The sequence below is a fragment of the Globicephala melas genome, chromosome 19 (assembly GCF_963455315.2).
Source record: "Globicephala melas chromosome 19, mGloMel1.2, whole genome shotgun sequence".
Lineage (NCBI taxonomy): Eukaryota > Metazoa > Chordata > Mammalia > Artiodactyla > Delphinidae > Globicephala > Globicephala melas.
In genome coordinates, this window is record NC_083332.1 from 984,782 (window position 1) to 1,008,890 (window position 24,109).

Below are 24,109 nucleotides of genomic sequence, written 5' to 3' on the forward strand. Positions count from 1 at the left end.
TCTTTTACAGGATTCGACATTTCCCGTATCTATTATCTCTCTTCTCGTCTCTTCTTCCTCTGAGCAGCCTTAGGAAAACTTTTAGAATCCTATCTCAGTGTCCCTCTTTTGCTCACACCCTTCAGAATGAAAGTAAATCTCCTCAGGCACAACTTCGCCTCACAGTCTGTGTCCTGCAGACATAAGACGGACTCCAGGTTTCCTGAATCCTCCCGCCTCAGTCCGACCTCCCAGCCTTTGCACTTGCGGGTCCCTCCGCCTGCCACCCTCTCCCACGCGCCATCACACTGTCAGAAAAAGACCTACCCACAACCGGCTCACCGTCCCGGACACGGCGCCCCGAGCTGCAGGCACGTGAGCAGGCGTCCCGCACTTGGGTCTTTAGTGTCTGTGGGAGGTGAGGGCCGTGAGAGCCCGGAAGACAAACGTTTACCTGAGGCGGGTCCCTCAGCGCCGCCGCCGCCATCGGAGTCTGTGGACGAAGCGGAGTCTGTGAGGCGTGGAGGTCCCGATCTCAGCCTGTTACGGGTCACCCCGAGGTGCGCCACCGCCAAGCCATGGATCTGCCTCTGTGGAGGCCTCTGACGCCTTCTCTTTTAAGACCCCTGGCTCCGAGCCTCTGAGTGGGCGACCCGACCTGAGAAAGGCCAAAATGACCGCCACAAGGAAGACGCCAGAAATCCCGCCCCGAAGCGAAGCCCACGCACGGAAGTACCTCTGCCCTGGGCTTTCATTGGCTCAACTCCGCCACCATTGGGCGCATTGCCCTCTGGGTAGTGTAGTTCCCACAGCTGCGCAGGAGGACATTCCCGGAGTCCACCTTGGCCAAGAAACGTTCTGCGCAGCACGGAGAAATATAACCATTATTTTGTAATAACTTTAAATGAAGTACACGCTATAAAAATATTGAATCAGAGACCCCTGGCGGTCTAGTAGTTAAGACTCCGCGCTTCCACTGCAGAGTAAGATCCCACATACCGCTTGACGGGGCCAAAAAAAAAAAAAAAAATTAAATCACTATGTTGTATACGTGAAACCAATATAACATTGTAAATCAGCCATACTTAAATTAAAAAAAGAAAGGTTCTGGGGCACTGAGAGTAGCGCTGGGAAATGACTAACCTTGGGGGGAAAGGAATGTGATTATCCCTTTTTAAAGGGGCGGTTCGCGGGTCTCCGGGGAGCGTTGTCTGCCACGGATCATTTGTTTAGAAACATTATTCCGGTCTCTGTAAGCTCAAAATGGCCCCCTGTGGCTAAAAAGATTATTCCAATTATTTCCAAAGGCTACAAATGCGAGCGGACATATTCTCATTCAGACTCAAAATGCATCCGCTCTTAGCTGGAATGTAATAAACGTTTTATTGCTATTCAAATACATACAGTTAGAAGTGTTGGTTGTTTTTTTAACTCTGTATGTTTAGTTAGGGCCATGACTTGGAAGATGAGTAACGATGTTTAGGCCTCCCTGAAATAGGAGGACAAGAAGTTTTCTCTGCCTCTGTTTCCCAGAGAACATCTGTCATGCCTGTATCCTCACTGATTGTGTCTAAACCATAAAGCAGAACTGTCTAGCCACTTAATATTTCTTACTCAATGACCAAAGATATATTCAGTTCCCTTAGGAATCTGACATCTATCTCAAATGGAGAGCAACTTATGAAATTGTTTTGGTATAGTGTAGTGCCTGCTCAATGAGTGATAGTGTTCTCAGGCAGAGGACATGTGCAAAAGGGGCATCTGAACCCCATCATGTCATCTCCTTGCTGGGAGGGGGTTATCATTTCTCCAGTGATTGTTGGGGCTGTTGTGCATGAGGAATAGATGATATCGGAAAAAAAAGTTGTGAAATGCGAATTATAAGGAACTATTTATAATGATTATGTAGTTAGTCAAAGATAGTGGCAGAGATAACTCTGGGGAAGCATCTGAGAAGGGTGAAAAAAGTTAAGACCTCAATAATTTTTATTAGGAGATACTAAAGTCTGAGAAGAGATGAGTTAAGCTGAGCTCAATATTTTTCCCTGATTTAAACATTTATTTTTATTTTTATTGGCATATAGTTGATTTATAATATTATGTTAGTTTCAGGTGTACAACATAGTGATTCAAAATTTTTATAGATTATACTTCATTTAAAGTTATTACAAAATAATGGCTGTAATTCCCTGTGATGTACAATATATCCTTGTTGTTTATTTATTTTCTACATAGCAGTTTGTACCTCTAAGTCCCCTACCCCTATCTTGCCCTTCCCCTCTTCCCTTTCCCCACTGGAAACCACTACTTTGTTCTCTGTATCTGTGAGTCTGTTTCTGTTTTGTTATATTCACTAGTTTTCTGTATTTTTTGGATTCCACATGTGATATTTGTCTCTCTTTTTCACTGAGCATAATACCCTCCAGGTCCATCCATGTTGCTGTAAATGGCAGAATATCATTTTTTATGGCAGAGTGGTATTCCACTGCATGTGGGCATGCGTGCATGTGTGTGTGTGTGTACCACATCTTTTTTATCCATTCATCTGTTGATGGGCACTTAGGTGGCTTCCATATCTTGGCTATTGTAAATAATGCTGCTATGAACATTGGGTGCATGTACCTTTTCAAATTATTATTCTTGTTTTCTTTGGATATATACCCAGGAATGGAATTGCTGGATCACATGGCAGTTCTATTTTCAGTTTTTTGAGAAACCTCCATTCTGTTTTCCACAGTAGACATTAACTGCTCTGGGACATCCAAGGAATGGAGAAACGATCACGGAAATAAATCCAACAATAACAGCAGCAGCAGCTGAGTCTCCATGAACCTCAATGTGCACCTGCCCCGGGCTGAAGGCTTCAAGTGCCATGATAAAGGGACTGTCCCCAGTTCGGCAGCTAGACTCCCAGGTTTGAATCCAGCCTCTTGAATCTGATACTTTCTGTGGTGTGACCTTGGGGGACCCACTTCATCTTTGTGATCCTGGATTTCCCCAGCAATACAGTAATAGCTCCCAATACCCAGAGTGCTGTGAAAATTAAAAAGAAATTCTCAAAATGCAAATCCTGGAATTCTGGTACCAGTACAGGCTGTATTTTGTTGCTTTGACTGACCGTCACAGAGGCTACGGTGAACATCTTCATCACCTCCCTGTCACAGTCAGTGAAGTAAATCTTGGGGACCTCTAGAGTGGCCCACAGATTCCCTGGGATTCCACAATGAGACCTCAGTAACCTGAAGACACGTCTTCCAGTGGACCAGAGAGTTCTAGGAAGCCCCATTTGTTTCTCACAAGCACCTGGGGACAGAAGGACCCAGAGGTATATGGCTTGGGGATATCACCTGCAGGTGTGGCTGGTGGTGTAGCCACTGCACACAGAACGGGCACTTCAGCTCCTCCAAAGGCCTGGGCACAGGGCTGCTCTTTATCCCCATTTTACACAGGAGACAACCCAGATAGTGGATTGTTTTGCCTGTTGTCCCAGTGATGGCTGGTGACGAGATTTAAACCCACATTGTATGGGCCACGTTTGGGGAGTCTGATCACTGACCTATTCTTTGGCTTCCAGAAGGGCTTCAGAATGTCTGTCCTAATACCACCTAGTCCACCTTTTTTTTTTTTTTCTGTCTGCATTGAGTCTTTGTTGCTGCGCACAGGCTTTCTCTAGTTGCAGCAGGCAGGGGTTACTCTTCGTTGTGGGCGCAGGCTTCTCATTGCAGTGGCTTCTCTTGTTGCAGAGCACGGGCTCTAGAGTGCAGGCTCAGTAGTTGTGGCATGCGGGCTTAGTTGCTCTGGGGCATATGAGATCTTCCCGGACCAGGGCTTGAACCTATGTCCCCTGCATTGGCAGGCGGATTCTTAACCACTGTGCCACCAGGGAAGTCCCACACCTCGTCCACCTTAAAGTCCTGCTCCAACCCACCAATCCCCAAGATAGACCAGGAAAATGGGTGAAAACTACAAAGCAGGGCTTTATTATATTATTAAATGTCTAACTTAGGAAAGTGATGAAGTGTGTTAATAATGCAGATAAATCTATAATGCAAATTAATTGTGTATGATAAATATGAACATTACATTGTGTATAGCATACAAATTTGCAAAAATTAATTTATTTTATTTATTTGGCTGCGTCGGGTCTTAGTTGTGGCATGTGGGATTTTAGTTACGGCATGCAGGATCTTTCATTGCAGTGCGTGGGCTTCTCTCTAGTTGTGGTGCGCAAGCTCTAGAGCACGCAGGCTTAATTGCCCCAGTGCATGTGGGATCTTAGTTCCCCAACCAGGGATTGAACCCAAGTCCCCTGCATTGGAAGGCAGATTCTTAACCACTGGACCACCAGGAAAGTCCCCAAATTTGCAAAAATTAAGAAATATTTTTCCGGAATTGAAAACAATTATTCCATAAAGCAAAAGAATCACTTATGTTATTCAAGGAGTAAAACGGGTAAAATTCCAATATATCTTTGTTATTTCACTGTCCTATTTGTGAAAAGGAAATAGCCCTAACTCATAAAGGAAAACAGCCTAAATGATATGAGCACACACTTTACCAAAGACATACAGATAGCATATACACATCCGAAAAAATGCTCATCATGAATCCTTAAGGAAATCCAATTAAACCAACACTGAGATAGCATGACAAACTTATTAAAAGGGCTAAAATTGGGGACTTCCCTGGTGGCAGAGTGGATAAGACTCTGCATTCCCAATGCAGGGGGCCCGGGTTTGATCCCTAGTCAGGGAACTAGATCCCACATGCATGCCACAACTAAGAGTTCACATGCCACAACTAAGGCGCCTACCTGGCACAACTAAGACCTGGCACAACCAAATAAATAAATAAATATTTTTTAAAAAGGAGGGCTGGGCTTCCCTGATGATGCAGTGGTTGAGAGTCTGCCTGCCGATACAGGGGACGTGGGTTCATGCCCTGGTCCAGGACGATCCCACATGCCGCGGAGCGGCTGGGCCCATGAATCATGGCTGCTGAGCCTGCGCATCCGGAGCCTGTGCTCCACAACGGGAGAGACCAGAACAGTGAGAGGCCCGCGTACCGCAAAAAAAAAAAATAATAATAATAAATAAATAAATAAAAATAAATTTTAAAAGGAGGGCTAAAATTAAAATAATTAAACAAATCAGGATTCACTAGGATGTGAGGAAATGGAACCCTCATACACTGCTGGTAGGAATGCAAAAAGATAGTCATTTTAGATCAAAATTTGTTTAGTTTCTTCAAAAGTTAAATATTCACCTACCCTATGACTCAGACACTGCACTCAAAGTAATTGAAAAAAGATAAAATATATTCATTTTAAGAAATGTACACAAATGTTTGTATCACGTTTATTTTTAAATTGTCAAAAATCTGGAAATAACCCAAATGTCCATAAATAGATGAATGAATAAACAAATAGTGATTTATCCAAATATAAGATTACTCAGCAAAAGAAAAAGGTTAAGTATTCACATAATGTCATTGATGAATCTCAAAGTAGTTATACAACATAAAGTAAACCTGGAAAAGGGGTAAATATTTAATGATTCCCACCATATAAATTCTACAAAATGCAAAGGTATCAATTTTAAGTGAAAGTAAATTGATGATTATTTGGAGGGAGGGAAGGGCAGGGCGAGATTATAAAAGGACATGAGGTAAATATACAGCAATGGATATGGCCATTATAACTATGATTGTAGTTTCACAGGTTCATACCTACAGCAAAACTTATCAAATATTATACTTTAAATTATGTATATAAGAAAATATATAAAGTTTAATTCAATGTAAATTATACCTTTAAATAAAGCTATAAAAAATGGCTTTACATTTCACAAATCTGTGCATCCCTTTTAAGAAAATAAATTTGGGAATGCTATAATGACCACCATGTCTCTCCTCATGCCCTCTGAGAATCAGTCTTGCCTCAGTGGAAGCCAACATTGGTGAGCAATGAAGGATGTTTCCAACCATGTCAACAGGAATACAGACTGGGCCACAAAGCTACATCCCAGGACTACAGATCTCCATTTTCACTACCTTTGTGTTCCCGCCTCTGCAGTAACGGCCTTAAGGAGAATATCAGTGAGAGACTACAGGAATCCACAAACCTTTACATGGGAGACCAGTGGTCAGCTTCCCGGAGCACACTGGGATGGTGACTGATGCAAACTGTGGGGACCTGCCAGGTTGTAAAGGTAAAACGTCTTTGGCCATAGAAATTGGCAGTGACTTAAATTTGGCAAGAGCCCTGAGCAGATCAGAGAGTATAACAAGCCACACATGCTTTCATATAACTCAAACTTACAGGGGATCTCCTAACTGTGAACATTTGTACAACACTGAGTTCAGATATATGGCTCCTTTAGTGCCATTATAATCAACAGGACAATCGCACATTTCCTAAAAAGCTAAGGCCTTTACACAGTGTGAACTCTTTGATGTTGAAAGAAAGTAGTTTTTTGCTAAAGGATTTCCCACATTCATTACTATTACAAGGTGTTTCACCAGTGTGAACTTTCTGATGACGGTGAAGTCTGGAGCTGAAGGTGATAGATTTCCCACATTCATTGCACTCATAAGGCCGGTCTCCAGTGTGAACTGTCTGATGATCATGGAGGCCAGACCTAGCAGTACAAGATTTCCAATGTGCACTGCACTCATAAGGCCTATCTCCTTCGTGAACTCTGATGATAACGGAGGTTTTTGCTATAGGTAAAAGACTTCCTGCATTCATTATACTCATAAGGCGTTTCTCCAGTGTGAACTCTCTGATGATAACAGAAGACAGACCTATCAGTAAAAAACTTCCCACATTCAGTGCACGCATAAGGCCATTTTCCAGGGTGAATACTCTGTTGCTGAGTAAGGATAGAGCTATAGCTAAAAGACTGTGCACATTCACTGCACATGTATCATTTTTCTCCAATGTGACCTTTTTTGGGATAAACGAGCAAAGATTTGCAGCTAAAGGATTTTCCACATTTGCTGTACTTGTACTGCCTTGCCCCAGTATGAACTCTTTCATGTTGACTGAGGGTTGAGCTCCACTTAAAAGATTTGCCACATTCACCACACATGTAAAACCCTTCTATAGTGTGGACTTTCTGATGCACAACATACAAGCATTTGAACCTGAATGCTTTCCCACAGTCCTGGCACACAAAACACTGTCTTCCAGTGTGGACACCCTGGTCCTGATCAAGTGTGTTTTGGGGGTTGAAGGCTTTCTTGCATTCTCCCCGAGTATAATGAATTTTTCTTCTTCGACAAGTCACCCCACACTCAGAGATTTTTTTTGGCTTCTCCCGGGAGTGAGTGGCCTGTTGCTGGAGGTGTCCTGACAAGACTAGGAAGTCCTTCCCAAGCTCCCTGCAGGTAAAAACCTTCCATGACTCCTGGAAATTGCAACTCTTCACAAGTGAAACCTTGTCTACACTGCCTAAGAAGGGTTTTTCTCCCATGTGCTGCTTCTGGTGTTGTTTGCTTGCTCTGAAATAAAAACATTTTTCACATGCCCCACACCTCGAGTTTCTAGCTGTGTTGTGTTCCCTGCTGCTCAGCCAACTGGAAAATGACTCTCAAGACTGGACCACAGGGCTTCCCTGGTGGCGCAGTTGTTAAGAATCCACCTGCTAATGCAGGGGACATGGGCTTATGCCCTGGTCCGGGAGGATCCCACATGTCACAGAGCAACTGAGCCTGTGTGCCACAACTACTGAGCCTGCACTCTAGAGCCCACGAGCCACAACTACTGAAGCCCATACGCCTAGAACCTGTGCTCCACAATGGGAGAGGCCACCACGGTGAGAAGCCCATGCACCTCAGCTAGAGAAAGACCGTGCACAGCACCTCAGCTAGAGAAAGACCGTGCACAGACCATGCACAACAACGCAGCCAAAAATAAATAAATAAGTAAATAAATAAATATTTTTTTAAATAAAAAAAAAAAAGACTGGACCACACATCTGACAGGGGTGGGTCTTCTGGGAAAATGGAGCTGGACTGGGAGTTCTGGCCTGTGAGATTCCTACAGAAATGCTTTGTTAAAAGGGTACCTCTGCATCCTGTGCTCCACAGCAGCAACCTGAACCCAAAGAAATACTGGTGAAGTATATGTTGACATTATAGGAATGGGGCAAGCCCATCACAAATGTGCATCCGTCACATCTAGGCATGGGTCCGGGGATACTTTTGAAGACAAGCGGGTTGAACTCTGAAGAAATGACTGCTGTGCATTGCTGGGCTCCTAAAGTCACCGAATGGTGGAAACCCCACCAAGGGAAGGACACAAAGACAGTGTATAACAGAAGGAACAGAGGTAGGGTTTACAACTTACTCCTCTGTCATTGGCTTCCTACAGAACCATTCCTGTTGGTTGACATGAGGCTGTGTAGAAGAATGTGAATGTATCCATCCCATGAAAATCAACTGTAACAGAGTAGATACTGTTGAAAGTCAATATAAGGATATATGCACACCTCCGAGCACAGCATGTATGGCCTCATGTTGGAGAACACTACAGGGAGACCTGTCAAAGAAATGGTTGAGATGTGGGGTTTAGAGAGATGGAGATTACTGCTGGAAAGAAGCCAGAGCGGAAATGATAACTACTAGAACTGACAAGTTGGCAAAGTATCAACAATGTGGAAGAAAAAATGGCAATGGGATGTGGACACAGGCAATGGAAACAAAACACTGGTTGAATGGGACAGATGTCTGGTATGGTCTTACACACAGCCCTGGTGTCACACCCTCACCAACTGCCATTCACCAAGGCCAGGCTCCCTCTGAGCCCACTCTTCCATGACTGGAGTCATGTCTATCCTGTGATGCACAAAGGATTCTCCCCCCAACTCCTAGCTGAGCAAGTACCTGGGACACATGATGCAAGTCCTAAGAGAAAAACAGCACAAAAGAATGGCCAGGGGGCTTCCCTGGTGGTGCAGTGGTTGAGAGTCCGCCTGCCGATGCAGGGGACACGGGTTTGTGCCCCGGTCCGGGAAGATCCCACATGCCGCAGAGCGGCTAGGCCCGTGAGCCATGGCCGCTGAGCCTGCGTGTCCGGAGCCTGTTCTCCGCAACGGGAGAGGCCACAACCGTGAGAGGCCCGCGTACAGCAAAAAAAAAAAAAAAGAATGGCCAGCACTGTCCCAGAGCAACTCAGCACAAAAAACGACCAGAGAAAAGAGATCTATGTGAGTGATGCCAGTGAGATGACAGAATAAGAGATACTAGCATTCATTCCCCTTCCAAAAACAATTAGACAGCTATCAATGAATAAAAATAGCCCTGGGGTGGATGTGGGGTACAGCATAAGTGTCCAATTAAGACAAACAGCAACACAGTGGAGCAAAAGAAGGAGAATAACTGCACAGAAAGGATCGCTGGGAAAACTGGCTTAGCAGAGATGGCTGGATGGTTAGGATCAAAGTACGTAAGTGAGAGCTACTTGTGTCAGCCACTGGGCTTGTGCCATCATGGTCCCTAGTGGCCTGCTCTGTGGAGGACCCTTGCAGGCTTTGTCACTGACAACAAAGAACCCCTCCGATAGCAGCAGACTCCCCAGTTTTCACATTAGAGGATTCTGTAGAGTTCATCAGCATGGATTCCAAAGGAAATCCCCTTAGCCATAACATCCTCAACGGGAGAAAAGGAGATCAGTGGATTCCCAGCAGTCTTTGTCACCAAAGACTCCAAAAGCCATTGCCACCACTGCATACTACTGCTGCCATGGTCACTGAGGACCCCTACAGTCTTCACCACTCTGATCTCAGCTGACAGATCTGCACAGAGACTATATTCCCAGGGTCTTCACTGGAGTCAACACCACAATACCCCACCCAGCCAGCACCCTTGCATTCACATGAAGGTGAAGCTATTTCTCTAACCAAAATTTACCCCAAAATGTTGAAAAAAATGACTGATTCACCACACATACACACATCAACACAAGGATAAAAGAAACATGAAAAACAAGGAAACATGATACCATCAAAGGGACATAATAATTTTCCAGTAGCCAACCTCAAAGAAATGGAGATCTACGAACCACCAAAGGATTCAAAATAAATGTTTTAAGGAAGCTCAGTGAGGGGGCTTCCCTGGTGGTGCAGTGGCTTAGAATCCACCTGCCAATGCATGGGACATGGGTTCAAGCCCCGGCCCAAGAAGATGCTACACTCCATGGAGCAACAAAGCCCGTGTACCACAACTACTGTGCCTGTGCTCTAGAGCCCATGAGCCACAACTACTGCAGCCTACACGCCTAGAGCTCGTGCTCCGCAACAAAAGCCACTGCAATGAGAAACCTGCGCACTGCAATGAAGAGTAGCCCCCACTTGCTGCAACTACAGAAAGCCCGTGTGCAGAAACGAAGACCCAATGCAGCCAAAAATAAATAAAATAACTTTTAAAAAAAGGAAGCTCAGTGAGCTACAAGAGAACACAGATAGATAACTCAACATGATAAGGAAAATGATACAGGAAAAAAACAAGAAGTTCAGAGAGACAGGAATCATAAAAAAGAATCAAACAGAAATTCTGAAGTTGAAGAATACAACAAATGAAAAGAAAAATGCAACAGAGTATCAACAACACACTTGGTCAAGCAGTGGAAAGAATATGTGAACTCAAACACAGGTCATTTATCATCCAGCCAGAGGGGGGAAGAAAGTGAAGTCAGCATAGGTAAACTATGGAATACCATCAAGCAAAACAATATTTGCATTACTGGAGTCCCAGGAGAAGGAGAGATAGAAAGAAAAAGTGTCAGAAAGTTTGAAGAAATAATGTCTGACTTCCCAAGTCTGGGAAGAGATGTGAACACCCAATTCATGATGCTCATAGGTCCATGTACAGATTCATTCCAAAGAGGATATTACCAAGACACATTATAAACAAAACTGTCAGTAAACAAGCAAAAAAACCCAAACAGAATTTTGAAAGCACGAAAAGAAAAGAAACTTCTTCACACAGGGAACCCTCATAAGGCTATCAGTAGATTTTTCAGCAGAAATCTTGCAGCCTAGGAGAGAGTAGGATGATATACAGTTGGTTCTCTGAATCTGTGAATTCTAAACCTGCAGATAGAGAGGGTTCACTCTGTTCACTGTACTATGTCATTTTATATAAGGGACTTGAGCATCTACAGATTTTGGTATCCACACGGGCTCCTGGAACAAATATCCTGTAGATACTGTATTCAAAACACTGAAGAAAAAAACTGTCAAACAAGAATATTTTACCTAGCAAAGCTGTCCTGCACAATTAAAGAAAGACTTTAGACAAACAAAACCTGAGGGAGTTCATTGACACTCAGCCTGACTTCTAAGAAATGCCAAAGGGAAAAGAGACTACTTAGTCCTGGGCCTTGCACATTTTTCTTTCTCTCCATCTGAACTCAAGGCCTCTGTTGCAACCATGCTCCACCAGATCACTGGTCAGGCCAAGAAGCATCCTAGCTTGATCCCCCTCTTTGTATTTATTACAGTGGGAGGTACTGGAGCAGCATTGTGTGTCTTGCACCTGGAATTGTTCAATCCAAATGTTAGCTGGGACAGAAAGAATAACCCAGGGAGTTCCCTGGCAGTCCAGTGGTTAGAACTTGGCATTTTCACTTCTGTGGCTGGGGTTCAATCCCTGGTCTAGGAACTAAGATCCCACAAGCCGCCCAGCGTGGCCAATGAGGAAAAAAAGAAAGAATAACCCAGAACCCTGGAACAAACTGGGTCCCAATGATCAATACAAGTTCCACTCAGTGAATGTCGATTACAGCAAACTGAAGAAAGAAGTTCCAGATTTCTAAATGAAATGTTTCACTATAATGCTTCTTAGAATGAAGGTCTTCCAGAAGCCATCTGCACAATTTTCCACTTAACCAGGAAATATTTCCCCTCTAAATGCATGAAATCACATTGTTGTTTTGTGTTGGGGTTTACAGTGATTAATAAATATCTGAAACTTGAAAAAAAAAAGCCAAAGGGAGTTCTTCAGGCAGAAATGAAAGGATAATAAATAGAAACATGAAAACATAGGAAAATATAAAACTCACTGGTAAAACTGAGTATGTAGTAAAATTCAGATTACTATAATACTGTGTTGGTGGTGTTTAAATCACTCAAGTATAAAAGTTAAAAACAAAAGGATTAAAAAAAAGGATTAGAATAATTACAGCCACAATAATTTGTTAATGGATACACAATATAAGAACATGTGAACTGTGACATCAAAAACATAAAATGTGGTGGTGGCAGGGAGAGTAAATTCGGAATGGTGTCAGGAAAACTGGATATCCACAGGTAAAAAAAAAATGAAACTGGACCCCTGTCTTATACCACTTATAAAAACTAACTTGAAATAGATTAAAGACTTAAATGTAAGACCTAAAAACGTAAAATCCCTTAAAGACAACCTAAGGAAAAAGTTCTGTGAAATTAGTCCTAGTGATGATTTTTCTGGATATCACCAAAGCACAGGCAATGAAAGCAAAAATAAACAACTAGGACTACACCAAATGAAGATACTTCTGCATAGCAACGCAACAATCAACAACAAAAAGAGGCAATCTACAGAATGGGAGGAAATATTTGCAAGCCATTATCTGATAAGATGTTACCATTCAAAATATACAAGGTATTCAAAAGACTTAATAACAAAAAAATAGAGTTAAAAAATGGGCAACGGACGTGAAGAGAATAATACAAACAGGCCACAGTTATATGAAAAATGCTCTTCACTAATAAGGTAGACTTCATTAGGCTCACTACAAGATTATATGCCTCAAATCATTACGTATTAGAGATCAGTACAGCAGATATTAAGCTACAAAAGAAAGGAGAAAGCAGTGTAAACAACCCAGCCCTGGCTATGACAGCAACTACTCAGAAAGCTAGGCAAGGAAGCAGTTCCCATGGTCCATATGTGAGAAGAAGACAACATCCTCTGAAGAAAATGAAGGGAGGAAAGAAAGAGCCTAGTCCAGGTCACTGGGAAGAGTAAGGAGGAAAAAAAAAAGAGTAAGGGACTTACTCTTCAGCGAGGATACAAGTGCAGAGTTCTCCAGCATCACTTCGAGGTACAGGCATCTCTGAGCCTCATCAAGGAGGCCTCATTCCTCCCAGGAGAAGTACATGGCAATGTCCTGAAAGGTCACACCACCCTGTCATGATTAGTACAAATGAAACTACGAATATTCTCTGAGAACCCACAATCCAACTCCTCACACATCTCCACAATCATCCTCTTTCAAAGCTCCCCACCTCAAAGGAGATACCAGGCCCTGGTGCCACTGATGCCCATGCTCTCCTCAGGGTTCCATTGATTACTGTGCTCAGCAACAAAAGATGGAGGGGCGGGGGGCCGCAGCAGCACATAAATGCTATCTCAGCTCTGGGCCTGCCAAGCAATTCCCTTGGGGCCTTCCAGATTGTGCCTCCAAGACACAAATTTGGGCTCATGTTTCACCCTTAAGGCCCCAACTCCAGGGCCTGTGGACCATCAGCTCACAATTCTCCCCTTGTGCACATCATTGTGTAGACACATCTCTCACACCTTCAGACCCCACAGTTGCACTTCCCCAGCTTTGCCACCTTCCTGCCCCACACCACAGACATCTCCCTGGACTCACCCATGTACTTGGCAAACGGCATCCAGAAGAGTGCTTGAAAATTACTAACATGATTTAGTACAACCCCAATCCTCTGATGCATCCCACAGCCAGGTAAATTCTCAATGCTGCTTTGATGATTGATGTTGCCTGTGATCTTTGTTTCAATATTAACCACCCAGAGCCACATGTGAATTTCAGATATCCATGACCCTCTTCCACTTCCATGCTGCACTTGCTGTCCATTCAGCCACCACAACCTTCTGCTGTCCACCCAAACTTCATTAAAAGCCCAGTCCCACATGCCCGGCACAGTGACTCTCCCAAGCCCATATTCGCCCCAGACCTTATTCACTAGCAAGAATGAAACATCCTACAACCCATCAAAGCTCACCACCAAATCCTGGTGAATTCATACAGTACTGAATTAGCAGGAGCCCTGCCTCAGTGTCATCTTGTCTCAATTACTCCTATGCCTCCTGGACATAGGAGCAGCTATCTCCAGTTCATTCATCCCATGGAAGGCTTGGCTACTTGCTAGATCAACCCACACCATTTCCACTATCACCCCTCTCCCTAATCTCTTTTTGTGAGATCCAGCAACCCCAATAGTGTCAAGGAAGAAAACTACTCCTTAGTATGCAACCTAGTCCTTCTGACTCTCCAATAGCGTTGTCACTAAAACCTGCATTCCCTTCCTAAACAACATCCACAGCCCCACCATGGTCTACATAATAGCCACCACTTTTGGAAGTCTCCCTCCTGAAAGCCTTCTCCAGATTTCCAGACCTGTGTGTCCAACTGCCCACTCCACTAACTGTTCTCTGAAACTTTTCAGAGTCTTAACAAGACCAAAACAAATCTTCTGACGTTCCTAAGGAAAATTAACCTACCACCAACTTTTCCATCCCAGTTTGTTGGAGCTTCCATCCTTTCAGCTGATAGGATGAAAAACTCTAGGGTCATCTCTGGCTCCTCGTTTTTCTCCCTCACCTACACCATCCAAAGTCTACTCAGCTCTTTCATTAAAAATGGACCTGGAATCTAACCTTTTCTCCCACCTCCATGGTCATAACTCTGGTCCATCAACACTCATCTGGATTATAGCAGTAACCTCCTCCTGAATTCCCTGCCACCTGCCTTAACCCCATAATCTCTTCTCCACCGTGTAGCCAGGTGGAGCCTTTTAAACCTAAATAAGACCAACTCCTTTCTCTTATACAAATCTCCCATTATCTCCGTAATAGATGCCAAGATTCTCAGGCAGCCACATTACAGGCCTGATTCTTGATTCCCTGCTCTTTGTTCTTAACAGAAAGAATGGAGACCTACTGTACCCTGTTCCCAACTCAGTCACACTGAGCATTTGCTCATGCTGCTATATGTTCCTGAGATAACTCCCACACCATATGTTTACACTGGTTGCCAGAAATAGGAACACCACTATGTTACTGATTGGCCTGCATTGGGGTACTGCCAGGGTCCCCACAGGCAAGAGACAGGAAATCAGCACGGGAAGTGCCTCAAGACACCAAATTTCAGACACTATACCGCTGATGTCAGGACTAGTGAGGGCCTGGGACATGCTCTCTTTCCTTGTGTAAATTCCCTAAGTTCTTTTTTAACCTCCAGAATATGTGGGAAGAGGAAGGAACCATGGCTGGGTTCCATGTGCACAGGACTCCCCCGTATCCCCACCCAGCCCTGGAACCAGGTGACTTCGGATTAATTTACTAACCTCTGTGTTTCAGTCTTCAGAGCTGCCTATTACCAGATCTCTGACCCTGGACAAGGACTCTACTTATCTGTGCCTCACTATTCTCATCACGCACATTCCCGACTGTTCCCTCTCTGAGCAGCTTTTTGGTAAACTTTTAAAACCCTAATATAGGGGCTTCCCTGGCCGTCCCGTGGTTAAGATTCTGTGCTTCCACTGCAGGGGACTTGGTTTCTATCCCTGGTTGGGGAACTAAGATCCCACATGCCGAGTGGTGCGGCCAAAAAATAAATAAATAAATAAAACCCTAATACAGACTGTGTCCCTCTTCCATTCACAACTCTCCATGGCTCCCAAGTCCCTCTGTTTGCCAATCCAGGCGTGACTCCCCCTCACACTCATTGTCCCCTAAAAACAAAGGCTGGACCCCAAGTTTTCAGAAGCCTCCCGGCTCAGTCTTACCTCAAAGCCTTTACACATGCCGGTACCTCCGCCTGTAACCCTCTCCCACGCGCCATCACACTGTCTGTGAGAAATAGGGACCCCCATCTTCCTGGACACCGCGGCCTGGGCTGCGGGCACGTGAGCAGGCGCCCCGCACTCGGGTCTCCCGTGTCTGGTGGGGTGAGGGCGGTGAGGACCCGCAGGACGAGCGTTTACCTGAGGTGGGTCCCTCAGCGCCGCTGCCGCCATCGGACTCTGTGGGCAGAGCGGGGCCGGGAGCAGCAGTCCCTACCTCTACTCAGAGATCTACAGCCTCTGACACGGTAAACAAGTCCGAGGGAAACAAAAGTGGCCTCAACCAGGAAGTAGCCGGTAGTCCAGCCCTGACACGCTTCCTAAGACCGGAAATGCCCCTGTCCTGGTCTTTCATTGGAGCAACACTGCTCTACTTCTGGTGCAGTGTGTTCTGGGCAATGTAGTTCCCATAACTCCACAGGCCGGCGGGAAGGGGCACTCCTCATCTGCCCCCGCGGAGCAAAAGCCCTAGGCACCTCGAGGGACGCTGGGAAAAGGCGTCCAGGCTTCAAGAGTGAAGGGAGGGGCTTCCTTTCCTCTTAAAGGGGCCGAAGGCGGACTGCAGGGGAGTGTTGTCTGCAGTTCTTCAGCACTGTAAAGTATTTAGAGATGTAGGTGGGGAAACTTTCCTCTACCCAGTTTTTACCTTTTCAGCTCAAGCTCTGTAACAAAAGGCAATAACAAGAGAAAAACAAACAGGAGTTTATTGACATGTTTATACATACATGAGAGAGACAGGGTTGAGTAACTCAAATAATTGAGTTAGACACAGGGAGATGTGAGGGCTGACATCTGCAGGCAGAAAGAACCGCGGCCTTAGAAAGGGCCGCAAGTTTGGAGAAGGTGCTCCACTGTTACCGCTAATATAAATAATGTTTGTAAAATTCTTACCTAATAAATAATTTAGGACATTAAAAAAAGAAAAAGAAGTGGCTTAGAATTCAATCTTATATAACACCTTCGACAAAGAACAATACATTTTAGGTGTAACAAAAGAAAGGAAAAAGTACTTGAGTCGCTAGGGATGCCAAATAATGTGGGAAAGTAACGTTGGGTAAGAGCTAATCTTAAAAAAAAGAGACAACAGGCCCCAAATGGAGTCACTTGTGCTAAACGCATGTCAGCATAGCAAGACTTAATATCGAACCTAACTGCAGTTTTAGCTTCTCCTAAGAATGTAATCTTAACCAGTCAGTCTGAATTTCCTGGCCAGCACTAGTGAGGTAATCTGCCAGCTAGACGCTTTTTATCTCCCAAAGGAGAGTGCCCTTCGTGAAATAATCTATTGACCTTAAAAATAAAACAGTTAGGGGCTTCCCTCGTGGTGCAATGGTTAAGAATCTGCCTGCCAGTGCAGGGGACACGGGTTCAAGCCTTGCTCTGGGAAGACCCCACATGCCACGGAGCAACTAAGCCTGTGCACCACAACTACTGAGCCTGCTCTCTAGAGCCCGTGAGCCACAACTACTGAGCCAACGTGCCACAGCTACTGAAGCCCAGGCGCCTAGAGCCCGTGCTCTGCAACAAGAGAAGCCACCACAATGAGAAGTCCGTGCACCACAGTGAAGAGTAACCCCTGCTCACCGCAACTAGAGAAAGCCAGCACACAGCAACAAAGATCCAACGCAGCCAAAAATAAATTAATTAATCAAAATAAAATAATAAAATAAAACAGTTATTTTACCAGCAGAAATGGGTTTATTCAGAAATAGCAGAGAATTATAAATCGGAACAAGCAAGCAATGGCAAAAACCATAGGCAAGTCCAACAAAGGAGAGAGATGTTATTTTACAGAAAAAGGGAGGAAGTCAGGACATTATTTTGAAAGAAAGTCTATTGGAGAAAAGAGAGTTTAGGGTAATGAGTGTTTCTCATTGGTGGAGTTGCTGGGGTACTAGGTTTCTTGTAGTAGATGCAATGTACATCTTTTCCTGTTGGGGCCTGTAACTGATGATTCTTTCCTGTTGATGATTCTTCTGTTGGAGTTTATAATTGACAATTCTTCCTGTAGTTGATGTTCAGTGGTACTTCTTGAGAGCTCCCCTTCTGGCCGCTTGACCACATATTAGTGAGGTTTCCCTTTATCAATATTCACAAATTCGTTCTTTATGACCTCCTTGTCTCACCCCCCTCTCTGCCCTTAAAAATCTTTCCTTTTCTGTAGCCCTTTGGAACTCCTTTCTAATCGCTAGATGGGATGGTCCCTGATACATGAATCATTCAATAGAGCCAATTAGATCTTCAAATTTAATCAGATGAATTTTGTTTTTTGCCACTAGTTAGCAAAGTTTGTTATGTAAATTCCTCTTGTGTTGTCTCCAGGCTAATAAGGGTCTAAAGTTGTCTCTTGTGATTAATTTTTGTCCTTTGTAAATTTACGTCCTGCTCTTAGGCAAATAGGAGGAGAACACAGTGCCTTTCTTGCATTAACTGCTTCTTAATTTCCTTTAGTTCAAAATAAATATGCCAAAAAGGCATATTTTTGGGTAAAATGAAAAGGAGGTCATGTTTCAGGGATGAAGTCATATTTTCACAAAGAAACTAAATAAATGATCAATAGGAATGGGCAAAAGACCTAAATAGACATTTCTCCAAAGGGGGAAAAAAAATTGGGCTGGCCAAAAAATTCGTTTGGTATTTTCTGTAAGATGGCTGTGATTGTGCTTAGTTGTCTTTAACTTCATTCGAAACAATTTTGTTAGATTGTATAATGAGAGCTGTCGTATCAGAGTGCATTTAAAGAAAAAAACATCAAAATTGGCGAATTGTTTTGCAGCCATTTTAATATTGAAGATGGAAGAAAAAAGCAACATTTTCGGCATATTATGCTTTATTATTTCAAGAAAGGTAAAAACGCAAAGGAAAGATGTGTGCAGTGTATGGAGAAAGTGCTGTGACTGATCAAATGTGTCAAAAGTGGTTTGCAAAGTTTCGTGCTGGAGATTTCTCGCTGGATGATGTTCCATGATCAGGTAGAACACTTAAACGTGATAGCGATCAAACTGAGATATCAAGAACAATCAACATTATACCATGCAGGAGATAGCTGACATACTCGAAATATCCAAATCAAGTGCTGAAAGTCATTTGCACCAGCTTGGTTATGTTAATCGCTTTGATGTTTGGGTTCCACATAAGTTAAGTGAAAAAAACCTTCTTGAGCATATTTCCTCACATGATTCTGTACTGAAATGTAACGAAAACATTCTGTTTTTAAAACAAATTGTGACGGTCAATGAAAAGTGGATACTGTATAATAATGTGGAATGGAAGAGATCATGGGGCGAGCAAAATGAACCACCACCAACCACACCAAAGCCCGGTCTTCGACCAAAGAAGGTGACGTGTATATGGTGGGATTGGAAGGCAGTCCTCTATTATGAGCACTTTCCAGAAAACCAAATGATTATTTCCAACAAGTACTGCTCCCAATTAGACCAACTGAAAGCAGAACTCGACGAAAGCGTACGGAAGTAGTCAACAGAAAACACATAATCTTCCATCAGGATAACACAAGACCACATGTTTCTTTGATGACCAGGCAGAAACTGTTATAGCCTGGCTGGGAAGTTCTGATTCATCCGCCATATTCAACAGACATTGAATCTTTGGATTTCCATTTATTTTAGTCTTTACAAAATTCTATTAATGGAAAAAAATTCAGTTCCCTGAAGACTGTAAAAGACACCTGGAACAGTTCTTTGCTCAGAAAGATAAAAAGTTTTGAGAAGGTGGAATTATGAAGTGGCCTGAAAAATGGCAGAAGGTAGTGAAACAAAAGGGTGAATACACTGTTCAATAAAGTTCTTGGTGAACATGAAAAATGTCCTTTATTTTTACTTAAAAACCAAAGGAATTCTTGGCCAACCCAATACACATGGCCAATAGACAAATGAAAAGATGCACAACATCCTTAGCTATGAGAGAAATACAAATCAAAACTACAATGAGGTACCACCTCACACCAGTCAGAATGACCATCATTAAAATGTCTACAAATAATAAATGCTGGAAAGGGTGTAGAGAAATGGGAACCCTCCTACACTGTTGGTGGGAATGTAAGTTGGTGCAGCCACAATGGAAAACAGTATGGTGGTTCCTCAAAAAACTAAATATAGAACTACTATATGATCCTGCAATCCCACTCCTGGGGCATATATCTGGACAAAACTATAGTTCAAAAAGATACATGCACCCCTGGGCTTCCCTGGTGGCACAGTGGTTGAGAGTCTGCCTGCCAATGCAGGGGACACAGGTTCATGCCCCAGTCCAGGAAGATCCCACATGCTGAGGAGCAGCTAGGCCTGTGAGCCATGGCCGCTGAGCTTGCGCCTCCAGAGCCTGTGCTCTGCAACAGGAGAGGCCACAACAGTGAGAGGCCCGCATACCACAAAAAAAAAAAAAAAAAGATACATGCACCCCTATGTTCACAGAAGCATTATTCACAATAGTCAAGACATGGAAACAATCTAAATGTCCATCAACAGATGAATGGATAAAGAAGATGTGGCATGTATATACAATGGAATACTACTCAGCCATAAAAAAGAATGAAATAATGCCATTTGCAGCAACATGGATGGACCCAGAGATTATCATACTAAGTAAATCAGAAAGAGAAAGGTAAATACCATATGTTATCACTTATATGTGGAATCTAAAATATGACACAACTGGGCTTCCCTGGTGGTGCTGTGGTTGAGAGTCCACCTGCTGATGCAGGGGACACGGGTTCATGCCCCGGTCCGGGAGGATCCCACATGGCGCAGAGCGGCTTGGTCTGTGAGCCATGGCCACTGAGCCTGCGCGTCCGGATCCTGTGCTCCGCAACGGGAGAGACCACAACAGTGAGAGGCCCGCATACGGCAAAAAAATAAAAAATAAAAAATAAAAATAAAAATAAAATAAAATAAAATGTGACACAACTGAACCTATCTACGAAAGAGAAAAAGACTACCAGACATAGAGAACAGACTTGTAACTGCCAAGGGAGAGGGGGGATGGGGGAAGGAAGGAGTGTGAGTGCGGGATTATCAGATGCAAAAAATTATATATCGAGTGGATAAATCACAAGGTCCTACTGTATAGCACAGGGAACTATCCAATATCCTGTAATAAACCATAATGGAAAAGAATATGAAAAAGAATGTATATATATGTATAACTGAATCACTGTCCTGAACAGCAGAAATTAACACAACACTGTAAATCAACTATACTTCAATTTAAAATAAATAAATAAATGGACTTTCCTGGTGGTGCAGTAGTTAAGACTCCGTGCTCTCAATGCAGAAGGAAAGGGGTTCGATCCCTGGTCAAGGAACTAAGATCCCACATCAATCAATCAATCAATCAATCAAGAAAATGTAAAATGGTCCTAAGGATTCTGAAGTAAAGCAAAAATAAAACAGAGGAGACTAGAGAGTTTGGGGCAATTCCCCCTCCCCTGCCCCCACACCTCACGGCTTGTGGGATCTTAGTTCCCCGACTAGGGGTTGAACCTGGGCCCTTGGCAGTGAGAGTACGGAGCCTTAACCACTGGACCACCAGGGAATTCCCTGGGGCAACTTTAGAAGAGGCAGCCTGGGAAGGCCTCTCAGAGGAGGGAATACAGAATGAGTCTAGAGTGAAGTGAGGAAGGAAGCCATGTGGATGACAAATGAATAAAATATTCAAGTCCTGACAGTGATATGGCTACAATGAGAGAAACACAGGGCTTCCTGGGCATTTACATCCAAAGGGACATTTCTACACACTATCATCACTGAACAATTTAATTGATTCACTTTCCAAATATAAGTAATTGTCTTAAACAGGAAAATAGATTATTACAATCCAGTTCCTCTTGCTGTTAAACACATGGCAACTACAAAGGTAAATCTAGTGATGTTCTCAGTTCCCGGCCTGTCCTGCAACCTTCTCTGATCTAGCAGAGCAGTGGTCATTCTCAAAATTCTTATCTTGCCCATCTTTGCCCACAAGCTCAACCCTTCCTCTGCCCAGGCCCTTAGCTGTGTAGAGGTTAGGTGTCCCACCCACCAGCAGACGGCAGCCTCCAAACAAGTCAGGGCCTGACAACCAACTAGTCTATGGGCCAGTCATGCCCATAAGACTGCCCACAATATTCTATTTCTTTTTTTTTTAATATTTCTTTATTTATTTGGCTGCATAGGGTCTTAGTTGTGGCACACAGGATCTTCGTTGCAGTGTGCGGGATATTTAGTTGAGTCGTGCGAACACTTAGTTGCGTCATGCATGCGGGATCTAGTTCCCTGACCAGGGATCCTGGGCTCCCTGCACTGGGAGCTCGGAGTCTTAACCACTGAACCACCAGGGAAATCCCTCTATTTCTTTCTTAAACTGACTACCAGTATTTCATCGACATTATCTAATTGCTTTTTACATGCCAGTAGAATGCCTGTTACATGCCTGTAGCAAAAAATATAATGCAAGGGACTTCCCTGGTGGAACTATGGTTAAGAATCTGCCTGCCAATGCAGGGGACACGGGTTTGAGCCGTGGTCCAGGAAGATCCCACACGCAGCGGAGCAACTAAGCCCTTGTGCCACAACTACTGAGCCTGCGCTACTGAAGCCCATGCGTTACAACTGCTGAAGGCCCCATGCCCAGAGCCTGTGCATCACAACGAGAAGCCATCACGATGAGAAGCCTGCGCACTGCAACGACGAATAGTCCCTGCTCACCGCAGCTAGCGAAAGCCCACGTGCAGCAACAAAGACCCAATGCAGCCAAAAATAAATTAATTAATAAATTAAATATATATATATATATATACATACAATGCAAGAGGCTTCAAATTTTAAAAAGAGTTTATTTGGAGTCTTAAGACTTGAAATTCAGGAGACACAGATACAAGTAACCCCTATAGAGTGTTCAGGGAAGAAAAAGAATCAGGGGCTTATAAAGCAAAAAGCCCTGAGGTTTTTAAAGTTGCCTGGTTGAGAATTGTAATTGACTCTCACTCAGAAAATATTTGTCCTTAAGGAATCCCGAGTTATTTTAGGGTTAGAGTCAGATAAATAGCTTGAGTTTCTGACAGGTGTTCTCTATGACTTCATCAGGTCAAAAGGTCAGAGTCCATCCAGGTGAGACATGCATAACTCACACTCCCTAAACATACTACCCCCAAATGCAGCACTTTGACATATTAAATATCTTAATAAGAAACAGACATATATGTATAATCGAGACAGGAAGACAAGAGCATGGCCATCTTGGAAAATGACTGGGGGATGGCCTTGAGCAAACAGGCCCAACACCTGAAGACTTCGGGTTTTTTTGTTTTTTTGCGGGGTGGGGAGGTGCTTCACCACGCCGCCTTCGGAACCTGGGACCCCTGAAGTGGAAGTGTGGAGTCTTAACCACTGGACTGCCAGGGAATTCCCCAAGGCTCTGGTCTTTGAGTCAATAACCAGAGACCCATAGGACTAAAAGAGTAGCTCTATCTCTGTTCCACTGATGTATGTACATAGTTTCCAAAGGACAAAAGCGGGGCTGTAAATCTGCCACGTAAGATATAAAGGCCTGACACACAATCCTAAGTTGTTTTTGCAGGAAGCAGACCCGCCCCCGCCCCCCACTCAGGCACTCAGGATACTGGCCCTGGGTAGTTAAGGTGCAGATTAAGGGAATGATTTCAATGGGCCCAGACTCCTGCTTATTCCCATATATAGAAAAGCACTAAATTCCTTAACTTGAGATATCTGCTTTTCTTTATTTTTTAAATTTATTTTTGGCTGTGTTGGGTCTTCACTGCTGCATGAGGACTTTCTCTAGTTGTGCCAAGCGGGGGCTGCTCTATCTTTGCAGATGCACGGGTTCCTCGTGGTGGCTTCTCTTGTGGTGAAGTATGGATTCTAGGTGCACAGGCTTCAGTAGTTGCGGCACGCGGGCTCTAGAGCGCAGGCTCAGTACTTGGGGCGCACGGGCTTAGTGGCTCCGCGGCAAGTGAGATCTTCCCGGACCAGGGCTCGAACCCAAGTCCCCTGCATTGGCAGGAGGATTCTTAATCACTGTGCCACCAGGGAAGTCCTGCTTTTCTTTAATTAACAATAATCTTTTGATGTTCCGACTACACGGTCTTTGTTGCAAAAACTCCTCTAGATCCTGGCTCCTCCCTGACCTTTTCAACTATCTGAGAGGCTGCCTTCCGGGCTTGAAGTCCTCAGAAAACCCGCCAAATAAAACAGAATTCTCAACTTTTAGGTTGTGCATTTTTTTTCAGTCAACATGCGTGTGAAGAGCTCTCTGCTTTT

The 24,109-nt window shown here is 43.9% G+C and overlaps 1 protein-coding gene and 1 pseudogene across 6 annotated transcripts in view; both read right to left on the bottom strand.

Annotated features, from left to right (window-relative positions):
* LOC115848016 (zinc finger protein 551) overlaps positions 1–710 on the bottom strand; it is a 97,889-nt gene extending 97,179 nt beyond the window's left edge. For 5 of the 6 annotated variants that reach the window (XM_070044366.1, XM_070044363.1, XM_070044365.1 and 2 more), the window contains exon 1: positions 434–710. In XM_070044366.1, the coding sequence (XP_069900467.1) occupies positions 434–466 (33 nt within the window). In that variant the 5' untranslated portion in view covers positions 467–710. Of the gene's footprint in view, positions 1–306; positions 378–433 lie in introns of those variants that run through there. The other variant, XM_060288945.1, reaches the window with a different exon arrangement.
* A 4,618-nt stretch (positions 711–5,328) lies between these two features.
* On the bottom strand, positions 5,329–9,096 carry LOC138842449 (zinc finger protein 154-like; annotated as a pseudogene).
* Between the last annotated feature and the right edge of the window lie 15,013 nt (positions 9,097–24,109).